At 34.1% G+C, this 22,039-nt stretch overlaps 1 protein-coding gene across 1 annotated transcript in view; it reads right to left on the reverse strand.

Annotated features, from left to right (window-relative positions):
* The window catches only part of LOC138327191 (uncharacterized), a 42,994-nt gene that overhangs the window by 19,819 nt on the left and 1,136 nt on the right, over positions 1-22,039 (reverse strand). The window contains exons 2-12 of the mRNA XM_069273173.1: positions 21,796-21,877; positions 19,677-19,780; positions 18,647-18,874; positions 17,712-17,933; positions 16,926-16,971; positions 14,803-14,885; positions 14,225-14,461; positions 13,528-13,752; positions 12,500-13,166; positions 11,252-11,516; positions 4,122-4,144 (exon numbers count right to left, since the gene is read on the reverse strand). Coding sequence (XP_069129274.1) covers positions 4,122-4,144; positions 11,252-11,516; positions 12,500-13,166; positions 13,528-13,752; positions 14,225-14,461; positions 14,803-14,885; positions 16,926-16,971; positions 17,712-17,933; positions 18,647-18,874; positions 19,677-19,780; positions 21,796-21,877 — 2,182 coding nt within the window. The remainder of the gene's footprint in view (positions 1-4,121; positions 4,145-11,251; positions 11,517-12,499; positions 13,167-13,527; positions 13,753-14,224; positions 14,462-14,802; positions 14,886-16,925; positions 16,972-17,711; positions 17,934-18,646; positions 18,875-19,676; positions 19,781-21,795; positions 21,878-22,039) is intronic.

Genomic DNA, 22,039 nt, shown 5'->3' on the forward strand with positions numbered 1-22,039 from the left:
TGATTGATGTGATTGGATGGTCTCTATAGACAGGTTTGTATTTTGAATGTTGATATTGTGAGTGGTCTCATTAGACAGGTTTGTATTTTGAATGTTGATATTGTGAGTGGTCTCTATAGACAGGTTTGTATTTTGAATGTTGATATTGTGAGTGGTCTCTATAGACAGGTTTGTATTTTGAATGTTGATATTGTGAGTGGTCTCATTAGACAGGTTTGTATTTGAAATGTTGATATTGTGAGTGGTCTCATTAGACAGGTTTGTATTTTGAATGTTGATATTGTGAGTGGTCTCTATAGACAGGTTTGTATTTTGAATGTGTTGATTTATTGTGAGTGGTCTCATAGACAGGTTTGTATTTTGAATGTTGATATTGTGAGTGGTCTCATAGACAGGTTTGTATTTTGAATGTTGATATTGTGAGTGGTCTCTATAGACAGGTTTGTATTTTGAATGTTGATATTGTGAGTGGTCTCTTTAGACAGGTTTGTATTTTGAAGTGTTGATATTGTGAGTGGTCTCTATAGACAGGTTTGTATTTGAAGTGTTGATATTGTGAGTGGTCTCATTAGACAGGTTTGTATTTTGAATGTTGATATTGTGAGTGGTCTCTATAGACAGGTTTGTATTTTGAATGTTGATATTGTGAGTGGTCTCATTAGACAGGTTTGTATTTTGAATGTTGATATTGTGAGTGGTCTCTATAGACAGGTTTGTATTTGAATGTTGATATTGTGAGTGGTCTCATTAGACAGGTTTGTATTTTGAATGTTGATTTTGTCTCATAACAGTTTGTATTTGAATGTGATATTGTGTCATTAGACAGGTTTGTATTTTGAATGTTGATATTGTGAGTGGTCTCTATTAGACAGGTTTGTATTTTGAATGTTGATATTGTGAGTGGTCTCTATAGACAGGTTTGTATTTTGAATGTTGATATTGTGAGTGGTCTCATTAGACAGGTTTGTATTTTGAATGTTGATATTGTGAGTGGTCTCTATAGACAGGTTTGTATTTTGAATGTTGATATTGTGAGTGGTCTCATTAGACAGGTTTGTATTTTGAATGTTGATATTGTGAGTGGTCTCTATAGACAGGTTTGTATTTTGAATGTTGATATTGTGAGTGGTCTCTATAGACAGGTTTGTATTTTGAATGTTGATATTTGTGAGGTCTCATTAGACAGGTTTGTATTTTGAATGTTGATATTGTAGTGGTCTCTATAGACAGGTTTGTATTTTGAATGTTGATATTGTGAGTGGTCTCATTAGACAGGTTTGTATTTTGAATGTTGATATTGTGAGTGGTCTCTATAGACAGGTTTGTATTTTGAATGTTGATATTGTGAGTGGTCTCTATAGACAGGTTTGTATTTTGAATGTTGATATTGTGAGTGGTCTCTATAGACAGGTTTGTATTTGAAGTGTTGATATTGTGAGTGGTCTCTATAGACAGGTTTGTATTTTGAAATGTTGATATTGTGAGTGGTCTCTATAGACAGGTTTGTATTTTGAATGTTGATATTGTGAGTGGTCTCTATAGACAGGTTTGTATTTTGAATGTTGATATTGTGAGTGGTCTCTATAGACAGGTTTGTATTTTGAATGTTGATATTGTGAGTGGTCTCATTAGACAGGTTTGTATTTTGAATGTTGATATTGTGAGTGAATAGACAGGTTTGTATTTTGTTGATATTGTGAGTGGTCTCATTAGACAGGTTTGTATTTGAATGTTGATATTGTGAGTGGTCTCTATAGACAGGTTTGTATTTGAATGTTGATATTGTGAGTGGTCTCTATAGACAGGTTTGTATTTGAATGTTGATATTGTGAGTGGTCTCTTAGACAGGTTTGTATTTGAATGTTGATATTGTATTAGACAGGTGTTGAGTTATATTGAGTGGTTCTATATAGAAGTTTGTATTTTGAATGTTGTATATTGTGAGTGGTCTCATTAGACAGGTTTGTATGTTTTTGAAGTGTTGATATTGTGAGTGGTCTCTATAGACAGGTTTGTATTTGAATGTTGATATTGTGAGTGGTCTCTTAGACAGGTTTGTATTTGAATGTTGATATTGTGAGTAGTCTCTATAGACAGGTTTGTATTTTTGAAGTGTTGAATATTTGATGTGAGTGGTCTCATATAGACAGGTTTGTATTTGAATGTTGATATTGTGAGTGGTCTCTATAGACAGGTTTGTATTTTGATGTTTGATATTGTGAGTGGTCTCATTAGACAGGTTTGTATTTTGAATGTTGATATTGTGAGTGGTCTCTATAGACATGTGTTGATATTGTGAGTGGTCTCTATAGACAGGTTTGTATTTTGAATGTTGATATTGTGAGTGGTCTCATTAGACAGGTTTGTATTTGAATGTGTTGATATTGTGAGTGGTCTCATTAGACAGGTTTGTATTTGAAGTGTTGATATTGTGAGTGGTCTCTATAGACAGGTTTGTATTTTGAATGTTGATATTGTGAGTGGTCTCTATAGACAGGTTTGTATTTTGAATGTTGATATTGTGAGTGGTCTCATTAGACAAGTTTGTATTTTGAATATTTTATTTACATACCTTCATCACTACTATGGTTGTTACCCATCACAAGGAGTAAAACTGATCATTCTAAAAACGTCAGGAAAATGGTGCCAAACTGTAAAACAAAAATATGGTTTATTTGCAACAAAATAAAAATTACCAACCCTGGTGTTATTACCAAACAAGAGTAATTCTGTAATTTAGTAATTAGTGATTCAAAAATCACAAAGACTCTTACAATTCGAAAAAATAGCAAATTTGACTCCATGATTTGTTTAATTTTGAATCCCAACCATATAATGATGCTATAGATACCATACGAATATATATATGCTATCCAATACACAGGTTCAGAGAGGAAGTAATTTATATGAAAATAGTAGCCTTATTAACCTTTTTGGCCCCGCGCCTAAGGCCCCAGGGGTCAGCCCCATCATTTGTACAATTTTGAATCATCACCCTATAAGGATGCTACCATTGCATTATGAGTGCTATCCCATGCTTAGTTTCAGAGAAGAAGTTGTTTATATGGAAATAGCCAAAAAGAACCCTTTTGACCCCGCCCCTCAGGCCCTCGGGGGGCCAGCCCAATCATTTGTTCAATTTTGAATCCCCACCCTATAAGGATGCTACCATTGCATTATGAGTGCTATCCCATGCTTAGTTTCAGAGAAGAAGTCGTTTAAATGGAAATAGCCAAATTGACCCCTTTTGGCCCCGCCCCTCAGGTCCCTGGGGGGTCAGCCCCATCGTTTGTACAATTTTGAATCCCCAACCTATAAGGATGCTACCATTGCATTATGAGTGCTACCCCATGCTCACTTTCAGAGAAGAAGTCGTTAATATGAAAATAGCCAAATTAGCCCCTTTTGGCCCTGCCCCTCAGGCCCCTGGGGGATCAGCCCCATTATTTGTACAATTTTCAGTCAGTAACCCATAAGGTAGAACGAATATACGTACCCGGCCTACTATACCTTTCGGCCGGGTACGAATTGGTCCCTATGTGTCGTAGTGGAGCACTGCCTCCGAAAACCACTCGGGCATAGTTTTCTATACTTTTTTGCAGGTTTCCAATTATTTTATACGTATACATGCATTTACATAATATTTTTGTCCAAAACAAACACAACCACCATTCTTAATATCTACCGTACCGCTCACAAGATGTCAAATTCACAATTTGTGGACGTGCTGTATAAATTCCCTTCAGAAAGACCTTTATATGTATTATGTAAAAAAAAAATAATGCCTCGATGAGAATTTGATATTCTATCTGGTTCAGTTTTATTGCCGAGTAGGTAGGCGATATCAAACAAGTACGATAAAAATGCAAACAAACGTTTTATAATGGTTTGCATAATCATTTCTTTGCTCCATTAGCAGTAATAGGCACCAATTGTAGCTCTAAAGACGACACCATTTTCTGTTAGTCTTTTGAGCTACAATATTGCAGCTACCCATAAGGATGCTACCAGTCAAATTTTGTTGAATTCCGACCAGCGGTTATGGAAAAGAAGTCGATTGTTGACGGACGGACGGACAACGGACGACGGACGCCGGACACCACGGTATGGTATAAACTCACCTTGGTCCTTCGGACCAGGTGAGCTAAAAATGATTAGGTTGATCATACTTTGGATTTTGATCTAACGTGAGACCAGAATATAATTTTGAATTTGTTTTGATCTTTCTAGCTAGGCCATTTTTATAGCATTGTATGTTGAGGTTCAAATTTGTTTTGAGGCCAAGTTTCCTGCAGATTAGTGAAGTGTGAATTTCCATCTGTTTTATATTTAGTTGACTTGACTTCATAACTCAATTCAGGGTTTTGAGGTTTGTTGGAATTTCTTCTCTTACTCACCGGAACAAGTTTCTTTGTAATGTTATTAAGTTGAACAGAAATATCAAAAGGAAATTTCAACCATCATAGGCATCTTGAATTAATTAAACCATAATTAGCATCTTGAATTAATTAAACCAAAGAGATGATTGACACATACATTAGTATGAATTTGGAGGGGATTGAGTCTCATACATATAATAGCGTCAACTCTCCCTCAATAATTTATAGATCAGCATAATTTAATATCACATTAACACAATAAAGTTTTCTAATATTTCAATAATTAATTGAAGAATTTATTGACAGAAAAAGAAGTTTTAAAAATATTAGCTTACAAAATTAATGTATAATTGTGGATTGGCTTTATACTATAGGATCCAAGTTGTTTTAAACCAGCAGGCCTTAAATTGTTTCCATGTAAATTATATCATACATATACACACATGAAGGTGTTGACTTATTTAATGTAATTACATTTCATACATGTAACATATCTCTAGTTTATACATTTTTAAAATAATTGATTCAAATTGAAGAGAGCTTAATTTAATTGTTTGCAATTATAATAATATATGTTTACGGTTCAATTAGGAGCAATAAAAGATGGGCCTTAAAAGGGTATTGCCAATTTATCTAAGGCTTAACTAACTGCCTACTGTAAGGCATTAAGTTTCATTTTCCTCCTAAAGATTTATAAGGAAGTTATAATTGTATAGACCTAATAAGACACCATGTGCCAGTCACATACCAGTAATATACTCTGGTTAAATTCATGCTTGTTTCACACAATGCTAAATGAAGATATTTATCAAGTGGTCAACTTAAAGATTATATTGATAATTTAATAGAATATTCACTAATTATGACAACTTTTGAATAACAAGTTAAAAAATATAGATCTAGTCTCTTTTTCTTCACAGAATTTTGACATTCTGCTAAAAAGTCTGCCAACATGAACATAAATAACCATATATCTAACAGATACACTGTATTTTATAAAGGATCGGGGATAATCAAAGTCTTATTGACAAAATGCCAATCACAAATAATCTTAATATTCTTAATCATTCAACTTTCATTTTCCATATACTTATCACAGTCAGAAACAAAAAGTAGACTTTTCTAATTAATTATTTAATTCCGTCGGTAACTTACCTTTATAAGTATGTTATTCCAATACCAGTGTCTCAAACTCATGTAAACATCGCTCAGAACACTGTGACATTGTAGCTAATGTACACTCAAATATCATTCTACGAAATCTAATATGTGGGGATTTCCTACTTCCGTGATTGGTTTGTTTTCAAGATTGGGAATTATCTCCCTTGGTTAATTGGGCGGGAAAGATTTAAAAGTTAATGTTTTTGTTTGCAAAATATATAAGTCTGTTTTGTCTGTTTAACTCTCATTGAATCAATATCTAATTGTGTTCCTATTGTTATAATAATTAAATATTGATTGGGTTGGTAATTTAATTGAATATAACATGAACTAAGATTGTACTCAGAATATGAGAATAGCAAAAAAAGAATCTTTCAACTGGACTTATTATTGATTTTTTTGTCAGTTCATTGAAACACTACATTGCAATGTAGTATATCCGGACTCAAGGTTGATATTTGAACAATTTTGACATTTTCATGCATTTATATAAGCATGCTTCTGTAATGATTTAAAATATGTTATCTAAGTTAAACATTACTTACTTTCTATTAAAGCCTTTATTGATACTTATTAATTTGCTGGCAGATCACTAACTTAAAAAAAACCCTATTAAACACGGAACACCAAACTTTTAGTCTATTTCATAAACATTTTTTTATTCAGCTCTACATATACATGTACAACACAAATCATGTATCACAGATTTCTTGTATTCATAAATTGTCATATCCAAATTCACACACTGAACAAATCTACATTTTGCCCTTTTTTCGTAATATTTTACTGGTGAATGAATTTATGAAAAGGCCAATAATGTTTTTAAAACAATAGAATTTTGTGCAAGACTGAAAGGGCAAGTTTAAGACACTATTAGGTGAATTAAATTTTTTCATGGCTTAAAGCCATATAAAGACAGTGCAAACTATTTCTATTTTCTACTATTGCAAGTGGACCTCTGTTTAAAAACAAAAAAAATAATCCTGATTAATTGAGCCTGCATCAATTAAGGTAGAATCTAATCAACAATTATATTTTAAAATGTGCTAATGAGTGTGGGGGTTGATAATATATTTCTTAAGTTTTCATCCAGGATATAGACAGTGTCTTATTTTCATTTTCAACAATGGCATACTTCTAAAGGGGAGATAATTTGTGTTTTTTAATTTTCACCTGTGGATGACAATTTCTAAAGCTGATTATAAAGTTTTTAATCTAAGTGAAATACTTTTTGATTAATAATTCTAAACTTGGATGCGACAACTTCAAGTTGTCAATTTTCATCCAGGGGAGAAAATTTAAAGTGCTGATAATAAGATTTTACACAAGAGGAGGTAATTTCTGAATTTAAACTTTTGACAAGGGGTGACAAATCCTGATTTTATGTTTTCATCCTAAAGGAAATAATTTTTGATTTTGATTTTTGATTTTCAAAACAACAAAGAAATTTTCATCCAAGGGGAGGTAATTTCTACTGTAACAGTGTCAACTAGGGGGAAATAACAGATTTCTATTTTTGAAATTGGGAGAGATAGTTTCTGATTCTAAGCTTGAGCTTAGGTAAAGGAAGGTTCTGTGTTCTCCTTTAAGTATTTTTTCCTGCTGGTCCTAAGGACCGGCTGACAAAATGACTGGTCCTTACAAAGTTACATTCATCTTTCATCCTTTTAGTTTAGATAATTACTAGCAGAGTTATAAGTTTTACTAACAAACTATATCCCTAAATCTGGCTTAGTATCGTGCACTGTCAACAAAGATGACTGAACACCAGAATATTACGAAAATTTAGTTTTGTACAGTTTGCTCTTCAACCTTTTTACAATTCTACTGCTATTTTTTGTTTTGTATATATATATATATATATCTTAGAACTATCTGGACCAAAAGTTGCAGGTCAAAGGACCAGCAACATGGCAAAAATTGTCTGCCCTACTATGAAGTTGTCGCTCATGGGCAGACGGACAGGCGTTAATTTCCAACGCTAGGAAGGTTATCTATGGCAATAAAACAGGACAGAACACTTTACAAAAAGAAGTGTGCCAATGTGGCAAAACTGGGAAATGTTTATTCACATGACATTTGGACAGGTGACCTAAAATAAAAATGAATAAATAAGCATAAATTTTTGTTATAATGAAATGAAATTGGTAAATGACCGATCACCAGGCAAAGTATGTAGCTACGCCTCGTGCTCATAAATGCACAAGTACCTATTCAATGTCGGAGCAAACATCAAAGCATAAATACACAATACAAAATGCAAAGTCATATGCGGTATGATTAACAGCTGATGATCAGTCGATTGTAATAAAATACCAAACATAGATGTTGATTGGTTGTTTCAATCACTTTTATAATCTTATTCTGTATAAGTCATATTTAAAAATACAACAAAAAGTTACACATTTTCGTCATATAATATAATAGATACTCATTTATTTATTTCTATTTTTTTTCTTTTCTCAAACAAAATAAAGAAAGTTTAAATTAAAGCAATATATCATTTCTATAAATTAAAAAACAAAAACAAATAAAATTCAATATACATAAACATGTCTTTTCTGTGTTCTAGTACATTTGTATATACAGTGGAACTCGGTTAATACGAACTCGAAGGGACCGAGATCAAACTTCGAGTTATCCGAGTGTTCGAATTAAGCGAGTTCTCATGTCTACTGACGATCTCTTGACTTGGTATAAATAGACTTGTTCCATGTCGTAAAACGATGTGAATAAGGCAGATGTCAAAATAGCCAATGGTAGTTGCAAATTTTATAACAAGAAAACCCATATATATATTTTGAAATGCCGTTCTACGGCAGATTTATAAAAAAAACTATCTGCATTTTCGGCGATGTCTTTGTCCAAAAAATCTCATTTCGAGTTATAAGAACATTTTATGTAGGATTATTGTCATTCGGACCAAAATTTATTTCGTATTATCCAAGTACTTCGAGTTTTCCGAATTCGAATTATCCGAGTTCTTTAAACAAAGATAAAGAGGGAATTTGGCCGGGACTGTCAAAGCACTTCGTATTAAAGCGGGTTGTCGAATTATCCGAGTTCGTATCAACCAAGTTCCACTGTAACTGAAAAATGAGAAAAAGGAATTATTGTACATAATATTCCGTATTTGCATCTTGCAGTGTTACCTCCCTTTCGGTAGGTATCCATTGTTTTGTGAGCACAACTCACATCATTATCTCTGAAAAGTATGACGTTACCCTCTGAAATAGATGACATCACAATCAATACCTACCTACAAGGGCTGATATTTTAACAGTAATGTGCAAAGACGGAACATATTTTGATATACACACCAACGTGTAATTTATCTGATAAAGTCACAAATCATGATACAAATTGATCTAGCTGGCAAGCAGTGTAAAATATTTGAAAAAATAATAACCATGTATAATTAATTAAAATTATAGTGATGTAAGATTTATATAATAACAAAGACATGCCCTTGGATATGTCTGATTATTTCAAGGAATTCGATCCTTACTTGTACACAACATAATTTTCATTTGGCACTGATATAGAAATAAATTTTGATAAAAAAGTTATATCATTGTTTCATCATAAAAATATAACAATCCAAACAACTCCACATAAAACAAAAGCAAGCAGACCATCAAATTCTTCTTGTAATAGCTGATTCCGTTCGATACAGTATATAAAAAAAAGGGAATTTTGCCGAGTTTTTCTTTTCTTCACATATTAACAGGTACATTTATAGCGTAATACTGTAAACTGAATAATTTTTTGCGTGCCATTAAATTTCGCGAATTATGCGATCAATATAAAATTACAAAAAGAATATTGTCTCGAATTTGAACATGAATAAAACAAGTAATTTTTCAATAAGTCATAACTCGCAAAATTAAATTGCTGTAAATTTGTGTGTCATATCGAAAACATGAAATTAGTCGCCGTGTAAATAAGTTTGTTTACAATATATGATCGTGTTAAATGAGGAGTTTTTGTATTTCATTTCATAACAATTTAAGAAAGCACTAGTAGAAACTGGTCAAAGAAACACACAAAATCAATACAATTCAGCTTGTGCAATGATAAAAAAATATATTATCTTCTAAGCCTATATATATATATTCAAGCTTAACTAAATACAATTCAGCTTGTGCAATAAAACATAACTGCATATGAATATATCCATTTGAATGTATACTTCCTATTTTTAAAATATGTATCTTATAAATGTAAATACAAGCGTTTTGTTTTTTTCTCAATGTTTAGATAACATTTTTGGACAGTTTGAACTGGTCAAACAACATATATTTTTACATATAATTTTGTTTGAACTAACCAGAGAATTACCATAATAAACAATCGTGGGTATCTGTATTTAAATACCATCTTAAAGGGACAATTCACTCAGGCTAATTCTTTTACATAACCAAGAAGCAAAATATGGCATTTATGTGTTGTTCTACATTTCTTATCACACATATAACATAAAATATTGACAAATTCCACGTCATTGTTTAGTATTTTAATCTATACCGTTGTAATTATAAATCGTTGATCAATACGATTCAGCAGGTAAAATATGTTCGCTGTATCTATACCCGAGCCAACGTCACGCACGTTAAACAAATGAACTGCATAACCACTGAGGAGGTGATAAAATGATTTTTTAGACGAGCCAATTCACCTAATAAGGTAAACACACTATTGTCAGAGCGATTTGAGCAGTTCTAGACAAAAGTAGCATTACTCTACGAGCAAGGGACGGGGTTCGGCATACAAGATGTTCGACCACAATGTGTAATGGCGGACAGCGAGCGAGTTTGAACACTCCACACGCATTTCGCCACCATGGACTTTTAATTTCTGGCATATCACAGTAAAACCGACTGATCTAATTTCCATTAGAACTGGGTTTTTTCCGATATATGTACAAATTTTAATGTTCTTTTAGCCTGAATTGTCCCTTTAAAATATTTATTGTTTACAACATCATGTACAGATCAGTGGCCATAATACAGTACGCAAGCGATTTTTTTACAATATATTCTAATATTTACTAATTTTACATTTTTAAAAACTTATCTCATGAAATAAATTGCAAACCTAAAAACTTCAAATTTGACAACATAAAAGCTACTTATCTAGCGCTCATTTTGAAATAATGTTCTTCCGTTGTAATATGTGTGAGTTGTGAACGATTACATCCAAACAACGTTTGATGACGCCGTCATTTCCTTCTTTGTCTACAGTAAAATGGCATCATAAAAATTACATGTCTACACTTACGATTGATTTATCGATAAATATGGCAAGGAATATATTTTAGATATTTTATATAGGATGCAAAAATAGTTCGTAGTCAGTACATAAAATCTTGTTATGATAGAATGTAAAATGAATTTAGGAATAACAATTAAAAATATGTAAAATTACTAATAATATATAGCAAAATTTTCACAAGCATACTTTATTATGTCACTGACTGTATCTCCCCCCGGCTCCCCCCTCCCGGCCCCCCTGGCTCCCCCCCGGCTCCCCCACACTCCTCTGTCAGGCTTGGCATATATATAATTAATTATTGGTATGGTTATTGGCTTACGCTTTTTTGGCCAATTTTCTCTTTATCTGAACTCAAGTATTAATGGAGTAATTTAACTATTCCCTGGGCATAGATTTTAACTAATTTAACCTCACGACCTTTGAACCCTCTGCTTCACTGCCTGGTATATGTTATAACATATTCTGGGTAACTCTGATGTTGACTATACACAACAAACTCTCTGAAGAGCCAGCCCCCGTCACCCACCACGCTGTCACAGCGCTCTAGGTCACTATGACTACAGGAGTCACTGTTACACCCAGCGATAAAACACGGAGGCCTCTTTAGTGATCCAGCAGCCTGGGATAGCAGACAGATCTTCCCGAGACACACTCTGGTTAGCAACATTGTCTTCTCGTCCTGATTCCGCTTACCTTTAACATCTGAAAAATACAATCGTTTTTGGTTTGCAGTTCAATTTTTCATTTTTTAAAAGAACTTTTTTCACGCAGGATCAGATAAGGGTGTTCCAAGTTTTGGCATTGGAGGGAAGCCAGAGAACCCTGAGAAAAATCACTGCCCTACATGGTAAGTATCTTGAGACATCGGCTAATGTGGTCAAAACTACATTGAGATATAAGAATCTAACCCTGGCCTCAACGTAGTGCATTAGCCCTCTACTTTTGGGTAATGGGTTTGAAATACTGACTGTTGGTTGGGGGTTTCTCACAGAGTACTTCAGTTTTCTCCAATTTCTAAAATGGGAAATGTCCATAAATGATCCCAAACAAGAACTAATAAAATTGACAAGACCCCCATGGATAACACTTTATTGCATTGAAGATATAAGGTATATATCAATGATGGACCTTTGATTTTGTCCATATGGTGTTATACCGCCTTGGTAAAATTAAATAATCGCTTGGTAAAATTAAATAATGACAAAAATGTCAAAGGTCCTTAATTTCTATATCAGATACATGCATGTAGTTCTTTTGACAAAAATCAAATGTTAATTTCAGAAGAATGATGGCTACAGGACGTCACCCTGAAGAACACAACATTTGGGTAATGATGTCACAGAAGGAATATTGACTTAATGTTTGAACTAAGTCGATATGCATATATCGAACCTCGTGTGACGATGTATTATAACCACATAGAATAATTAGAGCATACAAATTAAACAGCTGGCTATTTTTCCCAGGACGATAATTTTCAATTTCGGGGAACATTGCTATGATTGCAAAAATTTTATCTGTGAAAATATTAGGAAACAGTTGAATCATAGATATGATTTAAGGCAGATCATAAAAATTTTGAAACGCTGAAATTCAATTTTCTCATTTTAAGGCAAAATTGCAAAAATTTTGATCCACAATAATAATCAGCCATACGGTAAAAGAATGGAAATGCTGATCCCTACCAGTGTACTGGTCGGCTTTAGTTGAACTCTCAGCAAGGTACATTCCCTGACCAAACATGGCTTTATCTGCCGACATCCGCACATCCAATCCCTGCTTCATTATGGATTCCAGAATGTCGGGTTTGGTTCCATGGAAAAAATAAAACTCATTAACTTCTGGGAAAGTGTCCTTTGTTAAAATTGTGTCAGTCTGATTGGCTGTTTTAATGGCACCCTTTGATCCTGCAATGGCCTCTAGATGATCAAACACCCCTATTGAACCAGCCTTGTGGAACAGCTGCGCTCTAGCATTTCCATACTTCTCGAACAAATCAATGTTTTCAAGTCTCTGAACATTAGTAACCTTCAGTGAACTGAACCCTCCAAGTCCCACTGCGTCGCGGCCATGCCCGATCTTGTTGGCCTCCCATGTGCTGTCTACAAGGTCTATAACAGCTTGCCTTTCTGCCTGCGAGACAGGAACTAAACAATGGAGTTTACCCCCTGGAGGAGACACTTTCCATTTCTTCACCGTTTTGGAAGCGTCAAAGTGAGTCCAGTAACTGGGCGTACGAACACTTCGTTCATACATGTCAATACAGTACTTCTTGGTTCCCCTGGCGAAGCTGGACACAAGTAGTTGGCTGGGTACAGTGGTGATGGAGCCGGTAGCCTGTTTCTCAAACGCCTTGAGGAATTCAACATGACATAATTAATGCTATTCCAGTTTTCAAACATGAATATTTGACATATCTAACTTTTGGACAAATTTTTCATGAAACATTCATTAAGTTTTTAAACAAGGTTCTTTTTATTATTATTAAATATCAGAAATATGAAAAATTTACATGTAAATACGGTACTACAGCGCCTGACAGTCAAACTTCATTTAATAAATTGAAGTCAAAGAGACTATGGAAACACTCTCAGTTACTTCCCTTCTGTGTTTCTAACTTCATTGAGATAGTGTTATAAAAGGGCAAAAGTTTCACTAAAGAGGTGAATATTTTAATATGCAGAAATTTTTCAATTGTATAATGATCACTTACTTTACCAATGGTGTGCTGATCGTTGCCGTATATAATAATCCTGACGTCTGATACAGAGGACGAGTTCAGACTGCTCCAGAACTGCTCAAAACCCTCAAACATGGCCTTGGCAGAGAGTCTGGCTGGATATTTCCTATATCTGGTCCCCAGGGCTGGGAAGGCTATAGACGCGTAACCTTTAGAGTGCATCTCATCCAAGCATTTACACACCAAATCAACGATCATCTGGAATACACGACATCTTCATACAATATATGACTTCTCTACAAACATGATCAGCAACTATTTGATATTGGGATCAAATTCTGATTTTAAATGTTTAATATATTTTACTTTAGATTCATCAAGATAACTGAACTGATTCTACCAAATACGGATACCACTGAATAGATAAAATGAGTTTGGGTTTTATTAGTTTAATGTCCTATTAACAGCTAGGTTCATGTAAAACTTTCTATGGTCTGGATGAGGAGGAAACTGGAGTACCCCCAGAAAACCCACATGATCGGATAGGTGACCCCTGACCTATTCGCGTCCGTGCCGGGGATCGAACCCCGGCCAGCTAAAAAGGTAAGTGGCTTAACCACTACACCACCCTGATCAATTGTTTAATTTGACCATATCATCTTCAATAACTTTTAAGATTTATTGCAATTCAACAAAAAAACATATATAGAAATATTGATGACTTCCAAACCTTTAAAGATGCATCTTCATTTCGTCGATCAAAATCCGACACACAGACATGGTAGACTTTTTGACAGGAGAGGTTTCCTGCATCTGTAAATGCCACCTCCTTTGGTTTGATCCCATTGGGATAGAGGCTGGAGCAGGACTGTTGGAGAGCAGGGCCCGCAACTCTGTTCAGGGTGTTAGACAGGGTTCCCTTGTCCAGCTTGAGTTCTTTATTCACACTATTCACAATCACATCCACCTGTTATGCAAATAAACTTTTTAACTCTATTATTGAAACTAAAATTGTGTTAAAGAGTGTTAGACAGGGCTCCCTTCTTCAGCTTCAGTTCTTTATTGACACTATTTACTAATACATTCACCTGTTAATGCAAATCAACACATAGCTTTCAGTCAGTAGTCAGTACAGTAAAACATGTTTATAACAAATTTGTGGTTATAACGTAATTTTCATTCCCTGTCAAGGTTCCCAGGATATATCTGCATTATCTCTCAAACTAAGCTTATAACAAAGTGATTTTGTTGGTCTTTAGAGGTTTGTTATAACCATGTTTCACTGTATCATCTTGTTGCAGTGGTTACCTGTTGGTCCTCCATTTTGTCCACCACTACACGGACTGTCATCCCTCCGACAGTAGTACTGCAGATATCTCGCACTGGTACATCTACATGAGCAAAAAGACTTAAACATAAACATAAAATGTCAGACATAAACATAAAAAACTAAACATAAACACAAAATGTCAGACATAAACATAAAAAACTAAACATAAACACAAAACGTCACACATAAACATAAAAAACTAAACATAAACACAAAATGTCAGACATAAACATAAAAGACTAAACATAAACATAAAAACTAAACATAAACACAAAACGTCACACTAAACATATAAACAAACAAAAAACTAAACATAAACATAAAATGTCAGACATAAACATAAAAAAACTAAACATAAACACAAAATGTCAGACATAAACATAAAAAACTAAACATAAACACAAAATGTCAGACATAAACATAAAAAAACTAAACATAAACACAAAATGTCAGACATAAACATAAAAAACTAAACACAAACACAAAATGTCAGACATAAATATAAAAAACTAGACATAAACGCAAAATGTCAGACATAAACATAAAAAAACTAAACATAAACATCATATAATTAACTTAGCATAAACACTAGTCCTATCATCAACATCCTCAGTAATTCAGGGGTTCTGATTACGTATGATCATAAGTAATTGGAACCCCTGGAGTATCAAGGATGTATCATCAAGGTCTCTTGATACTTATCTTACACATGAAGTGTAAAAAATTGAAGTTAAATTGTGGAGCACACCATACTAGAATATTCAGTCTGAGAAAAGAAAAAAAATGAAATTATGTTTATTTTTGGTAAGGTCATCAGCTATTTTGCTCATTTTTTGCCTTAACATCACCTTTTTGCTGAGAAAAAATGCATGCTATAATGATGTTTAAAGTGAACAGTCGGGCATGGATGGCTAAAGTCGGTAAAAGTGGTGTGAATGTATCCAGTATAATTTCTTATGGAATAGAAAAATAAACTTTCAACTTTTCTTTATTTCAATTGTCAGAACTGGGAAACGTAAGCAGAACTTGTCCGTCGTATTAATATGTGAGAACTTTTGGAAGGCCAATGAACACATTTAGACTGGGTTTTTTTTGCCCGACTATTCACTTTAAGTTCTGAAAAAATTCAATGGTTATCATCAAAACTTTCATCAAACTTAGCCTTTAATAATAATAATAATAATAATACTTTATTTATTGAGGGTGGCATATTTAGCATGGAGCTAATCTTCCATATGGCCCTCAATTATATAAACACAAACAAAATTGACATAAATCATCAAAATATACATCACATGCATATGATAACAATCTATATAGAATACAATGGAAAAACACAAGTGAAATGAAACACATACATTACTGTTTCATATACAGTATACTGTATAGTATATATTCCTTAAATGAAATAATAGGAACTGTTTTGATATAGGTAACATATATTAAGCATAATGTAAATAAATAATTCATTTAGATTATCAAGTTTGATAGTAAATAATTTCTTAACTTTTGCTTAAAAGTTACAAAGGATGTGGAGTGTGTTATATCAAGTGGAAGATTATTCCAAGATACAGCTCCAGAGTAGCTGAATGACTTCCTCATTGTCTCTGATTGTAACTTAGGTAAAAGGAGTTTATTTTCTGTAGCTGATCTGAGTTTGTACAAGCAAGAATTTTGACAAGTTTCAATTAAAGTACATATATAATCCGGTGTCATATTATGCAGTGCTTTATAAACCAAAATAACAGTATGATATTTTAATCTGAGTTCAAAAGGGAGTGCTTTAGCTTCTTTAAAAAGGGCCAAACTGTCAGATAGTATTGGTTTATCTAGCATTATTCTAAGAGCTTTCTTTTGTAGTTTTGTAATATGATTTATTTGTTGTTTTGTCAAACCATTACCCCAGACTATAGCGGCATAATCTAAAATTGGTAAAATGTAGGAATTGTAGTAAATTTTCCTAGCTTCTCTTAGTAGATAGCTTTTCATTTTTCGTAGTAATGCAATTGCTATTGAGAGCTTAGATGCTACCTTTTTGAATACTTTATTGCTTCTATTAATGGCATTTCAACCTTTAATTAAGTAAACATATGCTAATTACATTGATCAATCCTGTCCTTCCACGCCTTCACTTCATTGGTAAACGCCTACAAAATAAAAAATAATCTGAAATCACTCAAATTGTACAAAAGAGCAATCAATTTTGTGAAAAATAGCAAATAGATTTAAACATGTGATTTTTGCAAGAAAGAAATCATTTTCAGGGAATTGGAGAAGTTTCATAAGTCTTAAAATTTAAAAATTCTAAGTTAAAAAAAAAAGAAAAAAATCAAAATTTAAGTGAAACCTGCCTTAGCGACCTAGCAACCACTTCTGTTTAAAGACCTTTTACTTATTTAAGGGTACCAAATTTTACCTGTGTAGGAAGACCACCTGACTATAAAGACCATGCACTTTTTCCTTTTCCTTTGGGTGGCCATTATAGACAGGTTTAACTGTATTAAAAACAAGAGGCACAAAGGGCCTGTATCGCTGACCTGGTTATTGTTATGCCAAGTAATATTCTGATTGCAGGATCATTGTTTCTTTTCTGAAGGAATTTAAGATTTACCTCTAATTTCCCTATTGGGACCTATTCTTTTGGCTCAAGGGGGTCAGAGCCAACATTTATACAAACTCTGTTCCCTTTCCCCAAAGGATGTTTCTGGCCAAACTTGGTTACATTCAATGCAGAACTCTATGACTAGTAGCAATTTAAAGGAAATGTTGACGGACAGACGAACGGACGGAAGGACGGACGGACGGACGATGGACGCCACACCATCACAAAAGCTTACCAGCCCTTTGGGCCAGGTGAGCTAAAAACATGACAAAATCAGATAGTCACCTTTAATGTTGCTCTGTCTTTCTGGTAAATAACGAGACGGATATCTTTGAGTGATGTGTCTTGATTTGCTTTGATGAACTTTCTGATACATTCACATGCATTCTTGGCCGCGACATCCTTGGGGAAGGCCAAGAAGCCTGTGGTTAGACCAGGGAGAGCTATAGAGGTAAGATCATCATCACTGGCAGTCTGTAGACACTCGGTCACAAAATCTGTATGTACCTTTAAACGAAGTCAATGTACAGTTGCTCAATTAATAATTCATATCTGGCTTTAAATCCATATTAAACCAATCTAACAAAGGCACACCTGTAATCATGCATATTCTAAAAGGCTCATTTCTCCATTTAATTTGATGGAATTTAATCTTTAAAACTTTTTTTTCAGAAAACTACCAACTTTCATACTGAAAGAGAGTTGGAATAGACTAAAGCTGTCACAATACAGAGTTATTTACTCTAGGATAATGTATCAACTAATGTTAAATTGTCTCAATTCTTTATTATCTTGAGTTATCTACCCTTGGTATCAACTGACGTTAAATTGTCACAATTATTTATTATACTGAGTTATCTACCCTTGGTATCAACAGATGTTAAATTGTCAAAATTCTTTATTACACTGAGTTACCTGCCCTTGGTATCAACGGATGGTTAATTGTCACAATTTTTTATTATACTATGTTATGAATGATATTGATTGTTGAATCCTTACCTGAATCATTTACATATCATTCTCTCAAAAATTATGATACATGTATATGTCTTGCCAACAAAAGATGCAGGTATGGAAACTATACAAATAATTTAATATTAATGCACCCAGTTCCACAAGAATTAAGGATTTCAGACCTTAGCATATGCATTTCACATTATGGGTAAAAACTATTATAAAGCCTGACCGATTTAAAAATAATAATTTCCTTAGTGAATTACCTGAGCTGCATTGTTTGAGCCCCACTTGACGAGCGATCCATGATAGACTTGCTGACATGGTAGGTTACCTGCCCCTGTTATCGCTAGGTCACCGACGGTGATGCCGTTAGGATAACTCTGTCGACATTCAGTCTGTAGACTGTCACCCGCCTCCTGCAGAAGGACCTTGGAAGCTGTCCCTTTCTTAAGGTCAAGGTCAGTGGATGTACTGTTTACAATCACATCCACCTGACAACAGAGGTTAATTAGCAGGTTACTGTTCATCCTTAAAATAAATTCAGGGGAAATAAGTATCCTATTATCATTCTGTATTTGCATATTACTGAGTTATCTCCCCTTGTGGGTAGGTATTGATTGTGATGTCATGTGTTTGCGAGCGTAACGTCATACATTTGTACTTTTCAGAGAAAGTTATGACGTCACCATCAATACCTTACCACAAGGGAGGTAACTTTATAACAGGATATTTGATGTATATTTTGGTTTATTATGTTTTTATATGTAACAAATAAACAAACAATCATTAACTTCTGTGATTTTCACACTTTCCTCTAATATAGTACACATGAAGCTCAATGCTTATTGGCACAGCCTCTTAAATGTCCAATTATCAGCTAGAGTCTTTTAAGGACGCCAGGTTTTTAGGATATCTGTAAATACTTTAATATTGTAAAAAAAAAATCATTCTTATAAAAAATTAAAGATACACAATATTAACAGCTCAGCCAATCAGATGAGAGACAATTACACTGCATGAACTAAGAAAACAAAGCCTTAGGTTACATGTGATGCCTGCATACAGGAAATCAAGCAAATCTGTGAATTTTCTTTTAATAATTTTTTTTTTTTTTTTTTTAATTTTCACCCGCAATTACAATTCAATGTGGATATGAGTTAATCACAACTACGGTAGCCAAAGGTATTCAGTAGGATATTGATGCTCGGAAATTAACTAGCTGTGTGCATTAACTATCAGAGATAAAACTCACAATTCTTGAATTTTAAAACAAATAGACTATATACTACATACACTTTCCTTGGAGATGCTTCCTTTCACAACACGAATTAACACACCGTCCACCAACAGTGTGACAGTTGTCTCCCCTGAAGTGTCACCAGGGGGACCCTCATCATCTGTAAATATATTTTCAGGTGAAAGGAAATCTGGAAGTACAGCGATAGATGTCTGAGAATATTGTTTAAATGTAAATATAATAAAAAGCATTTCTCTTTACTAAGTACCAGTTATCATCTTCGATATTCTAGGGTTTACTCTCACTGTCATTATATCCTCTAACTTTGATAATCATGGAGTTATTATCACTATTTTTATATATCCATCTCTTCCTTGTAATATATCATAGCAAAACTGAAAGCTCTGTGTGTGACAACATTTGAGCAGGTACAGTTTGGTCTTTTGATGCACATCAAAAGAATTGAATAATGGTACATTGGTTGACTGTGTGGCTTTGAAGTTGGGCGTCACCCTCTCTGTAGTCTTCAAAAGAAGCCTCTGCAGGCCTGTGATTGGTCAGTTTTTGTTCTCATGAACTACCTTCAGATCTACCATGACATATTCCAGGGGTGGATATAACAAGTGATAGTAACCCCTGGAATTTTGAGGATGGTTATCTATTAGGAGATTTATTCATCTTTAATTACCAGATAAATATATACATGTGGTATCCATGATACTCAACAGGTTACTATTACTAACGTTATATCCACCCCTGGACTATTTAATAATACAACTGAAGGCAGTTCAGGAGAAAAAGAATGACCAATCACAGGCCTGCAAATAGCTGCAATATTGTAGCTCTAAAGACTTTTAGACAGAAAATGATGTCATCTTTAGAGCTACAATTGGTGCTTATTACTGCTAATGGAGCAAATTAATGATTATGCAAACCATTATAAAACGTCTGTTTGCATTATATCGTACTTGTTTGATATCGCTTACCCACTCGGCAATAAAACTGAACCACATAAAATATCAAATTCTCATCGAGGCATTATTTTTTTTACATAATACATATGAAGGTCTTTCTGAAGGGAATCTATACGGTAAATCCACAAATTGTGAATTTGACGTCTTGTGAGCAGTACGGTAGATATAAAGAATGGTAGTTATGTTTGTTTTGGACAAAAATAATATGTAAATGCATGTATACTCATAAAATAATCGGAAACCTACAAAAAAGTATAGAAAACTGTTTCCGAGTGATTTTCGGAGGCAGTGCTCTACTACGACACATAGGAACCAATTCGTACCCGGCCGAAAGGTATAGTAGGCCGGGTACGTATATTCGTTCTAGCCTGCAAAGACTTCCTTTGAAGACTTCAGAGAGAGCGAGGCCCAACTTCAAAGCCACATAGTCAACCACAGTGTACCATATACCATTCTTTTGATGTACACATCAAAGGACTAAATTACCTGTTCTGTTCTGTTGCCTTCAGTTCTACTATGACAGGCGTAGATATAAAGACAGTGATAGTAACCCCTGGAGTATCGGGGATGACATGTGTTTTATAGACTATTCATCTAATATGGCCTGGTTGAGAGGGCATTATTGCCTCATAGTATTGTTGAGAGATGGAAAAATGCCTGAGCCAAAGGCGAGGGCACTATCCCATCACGAGACAATACTATGAGGCAATAGTACCCTCTCAAACAGGCCATAATGGGTTTAGTACATCACCCTCACATGAGACCCGTTTTCATGTCATCGTAATAGAAGCACGTCAAGCGACACCTCGCAACGCTATCTTCATTTCCTCACGATGTTGTTACATTAAAAGAACAACATATAAATTGTTGCAGAAATCTGTGTTTCCAAAAACTGCATTCGGCTTCATGAAGATTAAAAGTAAATCAGTATAGAAGGTGAGTAAACTGTCTTCTGTAGAAAAGCAACATTTGCTTCCATCCCCACACACAACAACCTGTCCGCCATCTTGACGTCTTGGTCGAAGCACAACGTTATAATGACGGCATGTAATGGTGACGTCACAATACATTCACGTTCAATTTCGCGCCACTTCAATAGAGTCCGTTTGCCCGGGCACTATTGCAAATAGTACCCATATGTGTAGCCAATCAGAATCCAGTATTCTGTCACGTGATGTATTAATATGATATAGAAACTTACCTGAAGTATATCCAAGAGTTAGGTCACTAAAGTTGAGCTCATCACTATCACTGTCATAGACGTCTGAATCTGAATCCGACATCTGAGAAAATCATTTGACAAATTAAGTATATATCACACAAGGTCACACAAGGTCAGTCAATAATTTTAAAGAAGATAACACCATTAATGATCACAGAAAACTAACATACCGGTAACAATAAGATGATCATATAACACCATGATGAATAGATGATCATATTTT

This window comes from Argopecten irradians, chromosome 7 (genome assembly GCF_041381155.1).
Source record: "Argopecten irradians isolate NY chromosome 7, Ai_NY, whole genome shotgun sequence".
NCBI classification, from domain to species: Eukaryota; Metazoa; Mollusca; class Bivalvia; order Pectinida; family Pectinidae; genus Argopecten; species Argopecten irradians.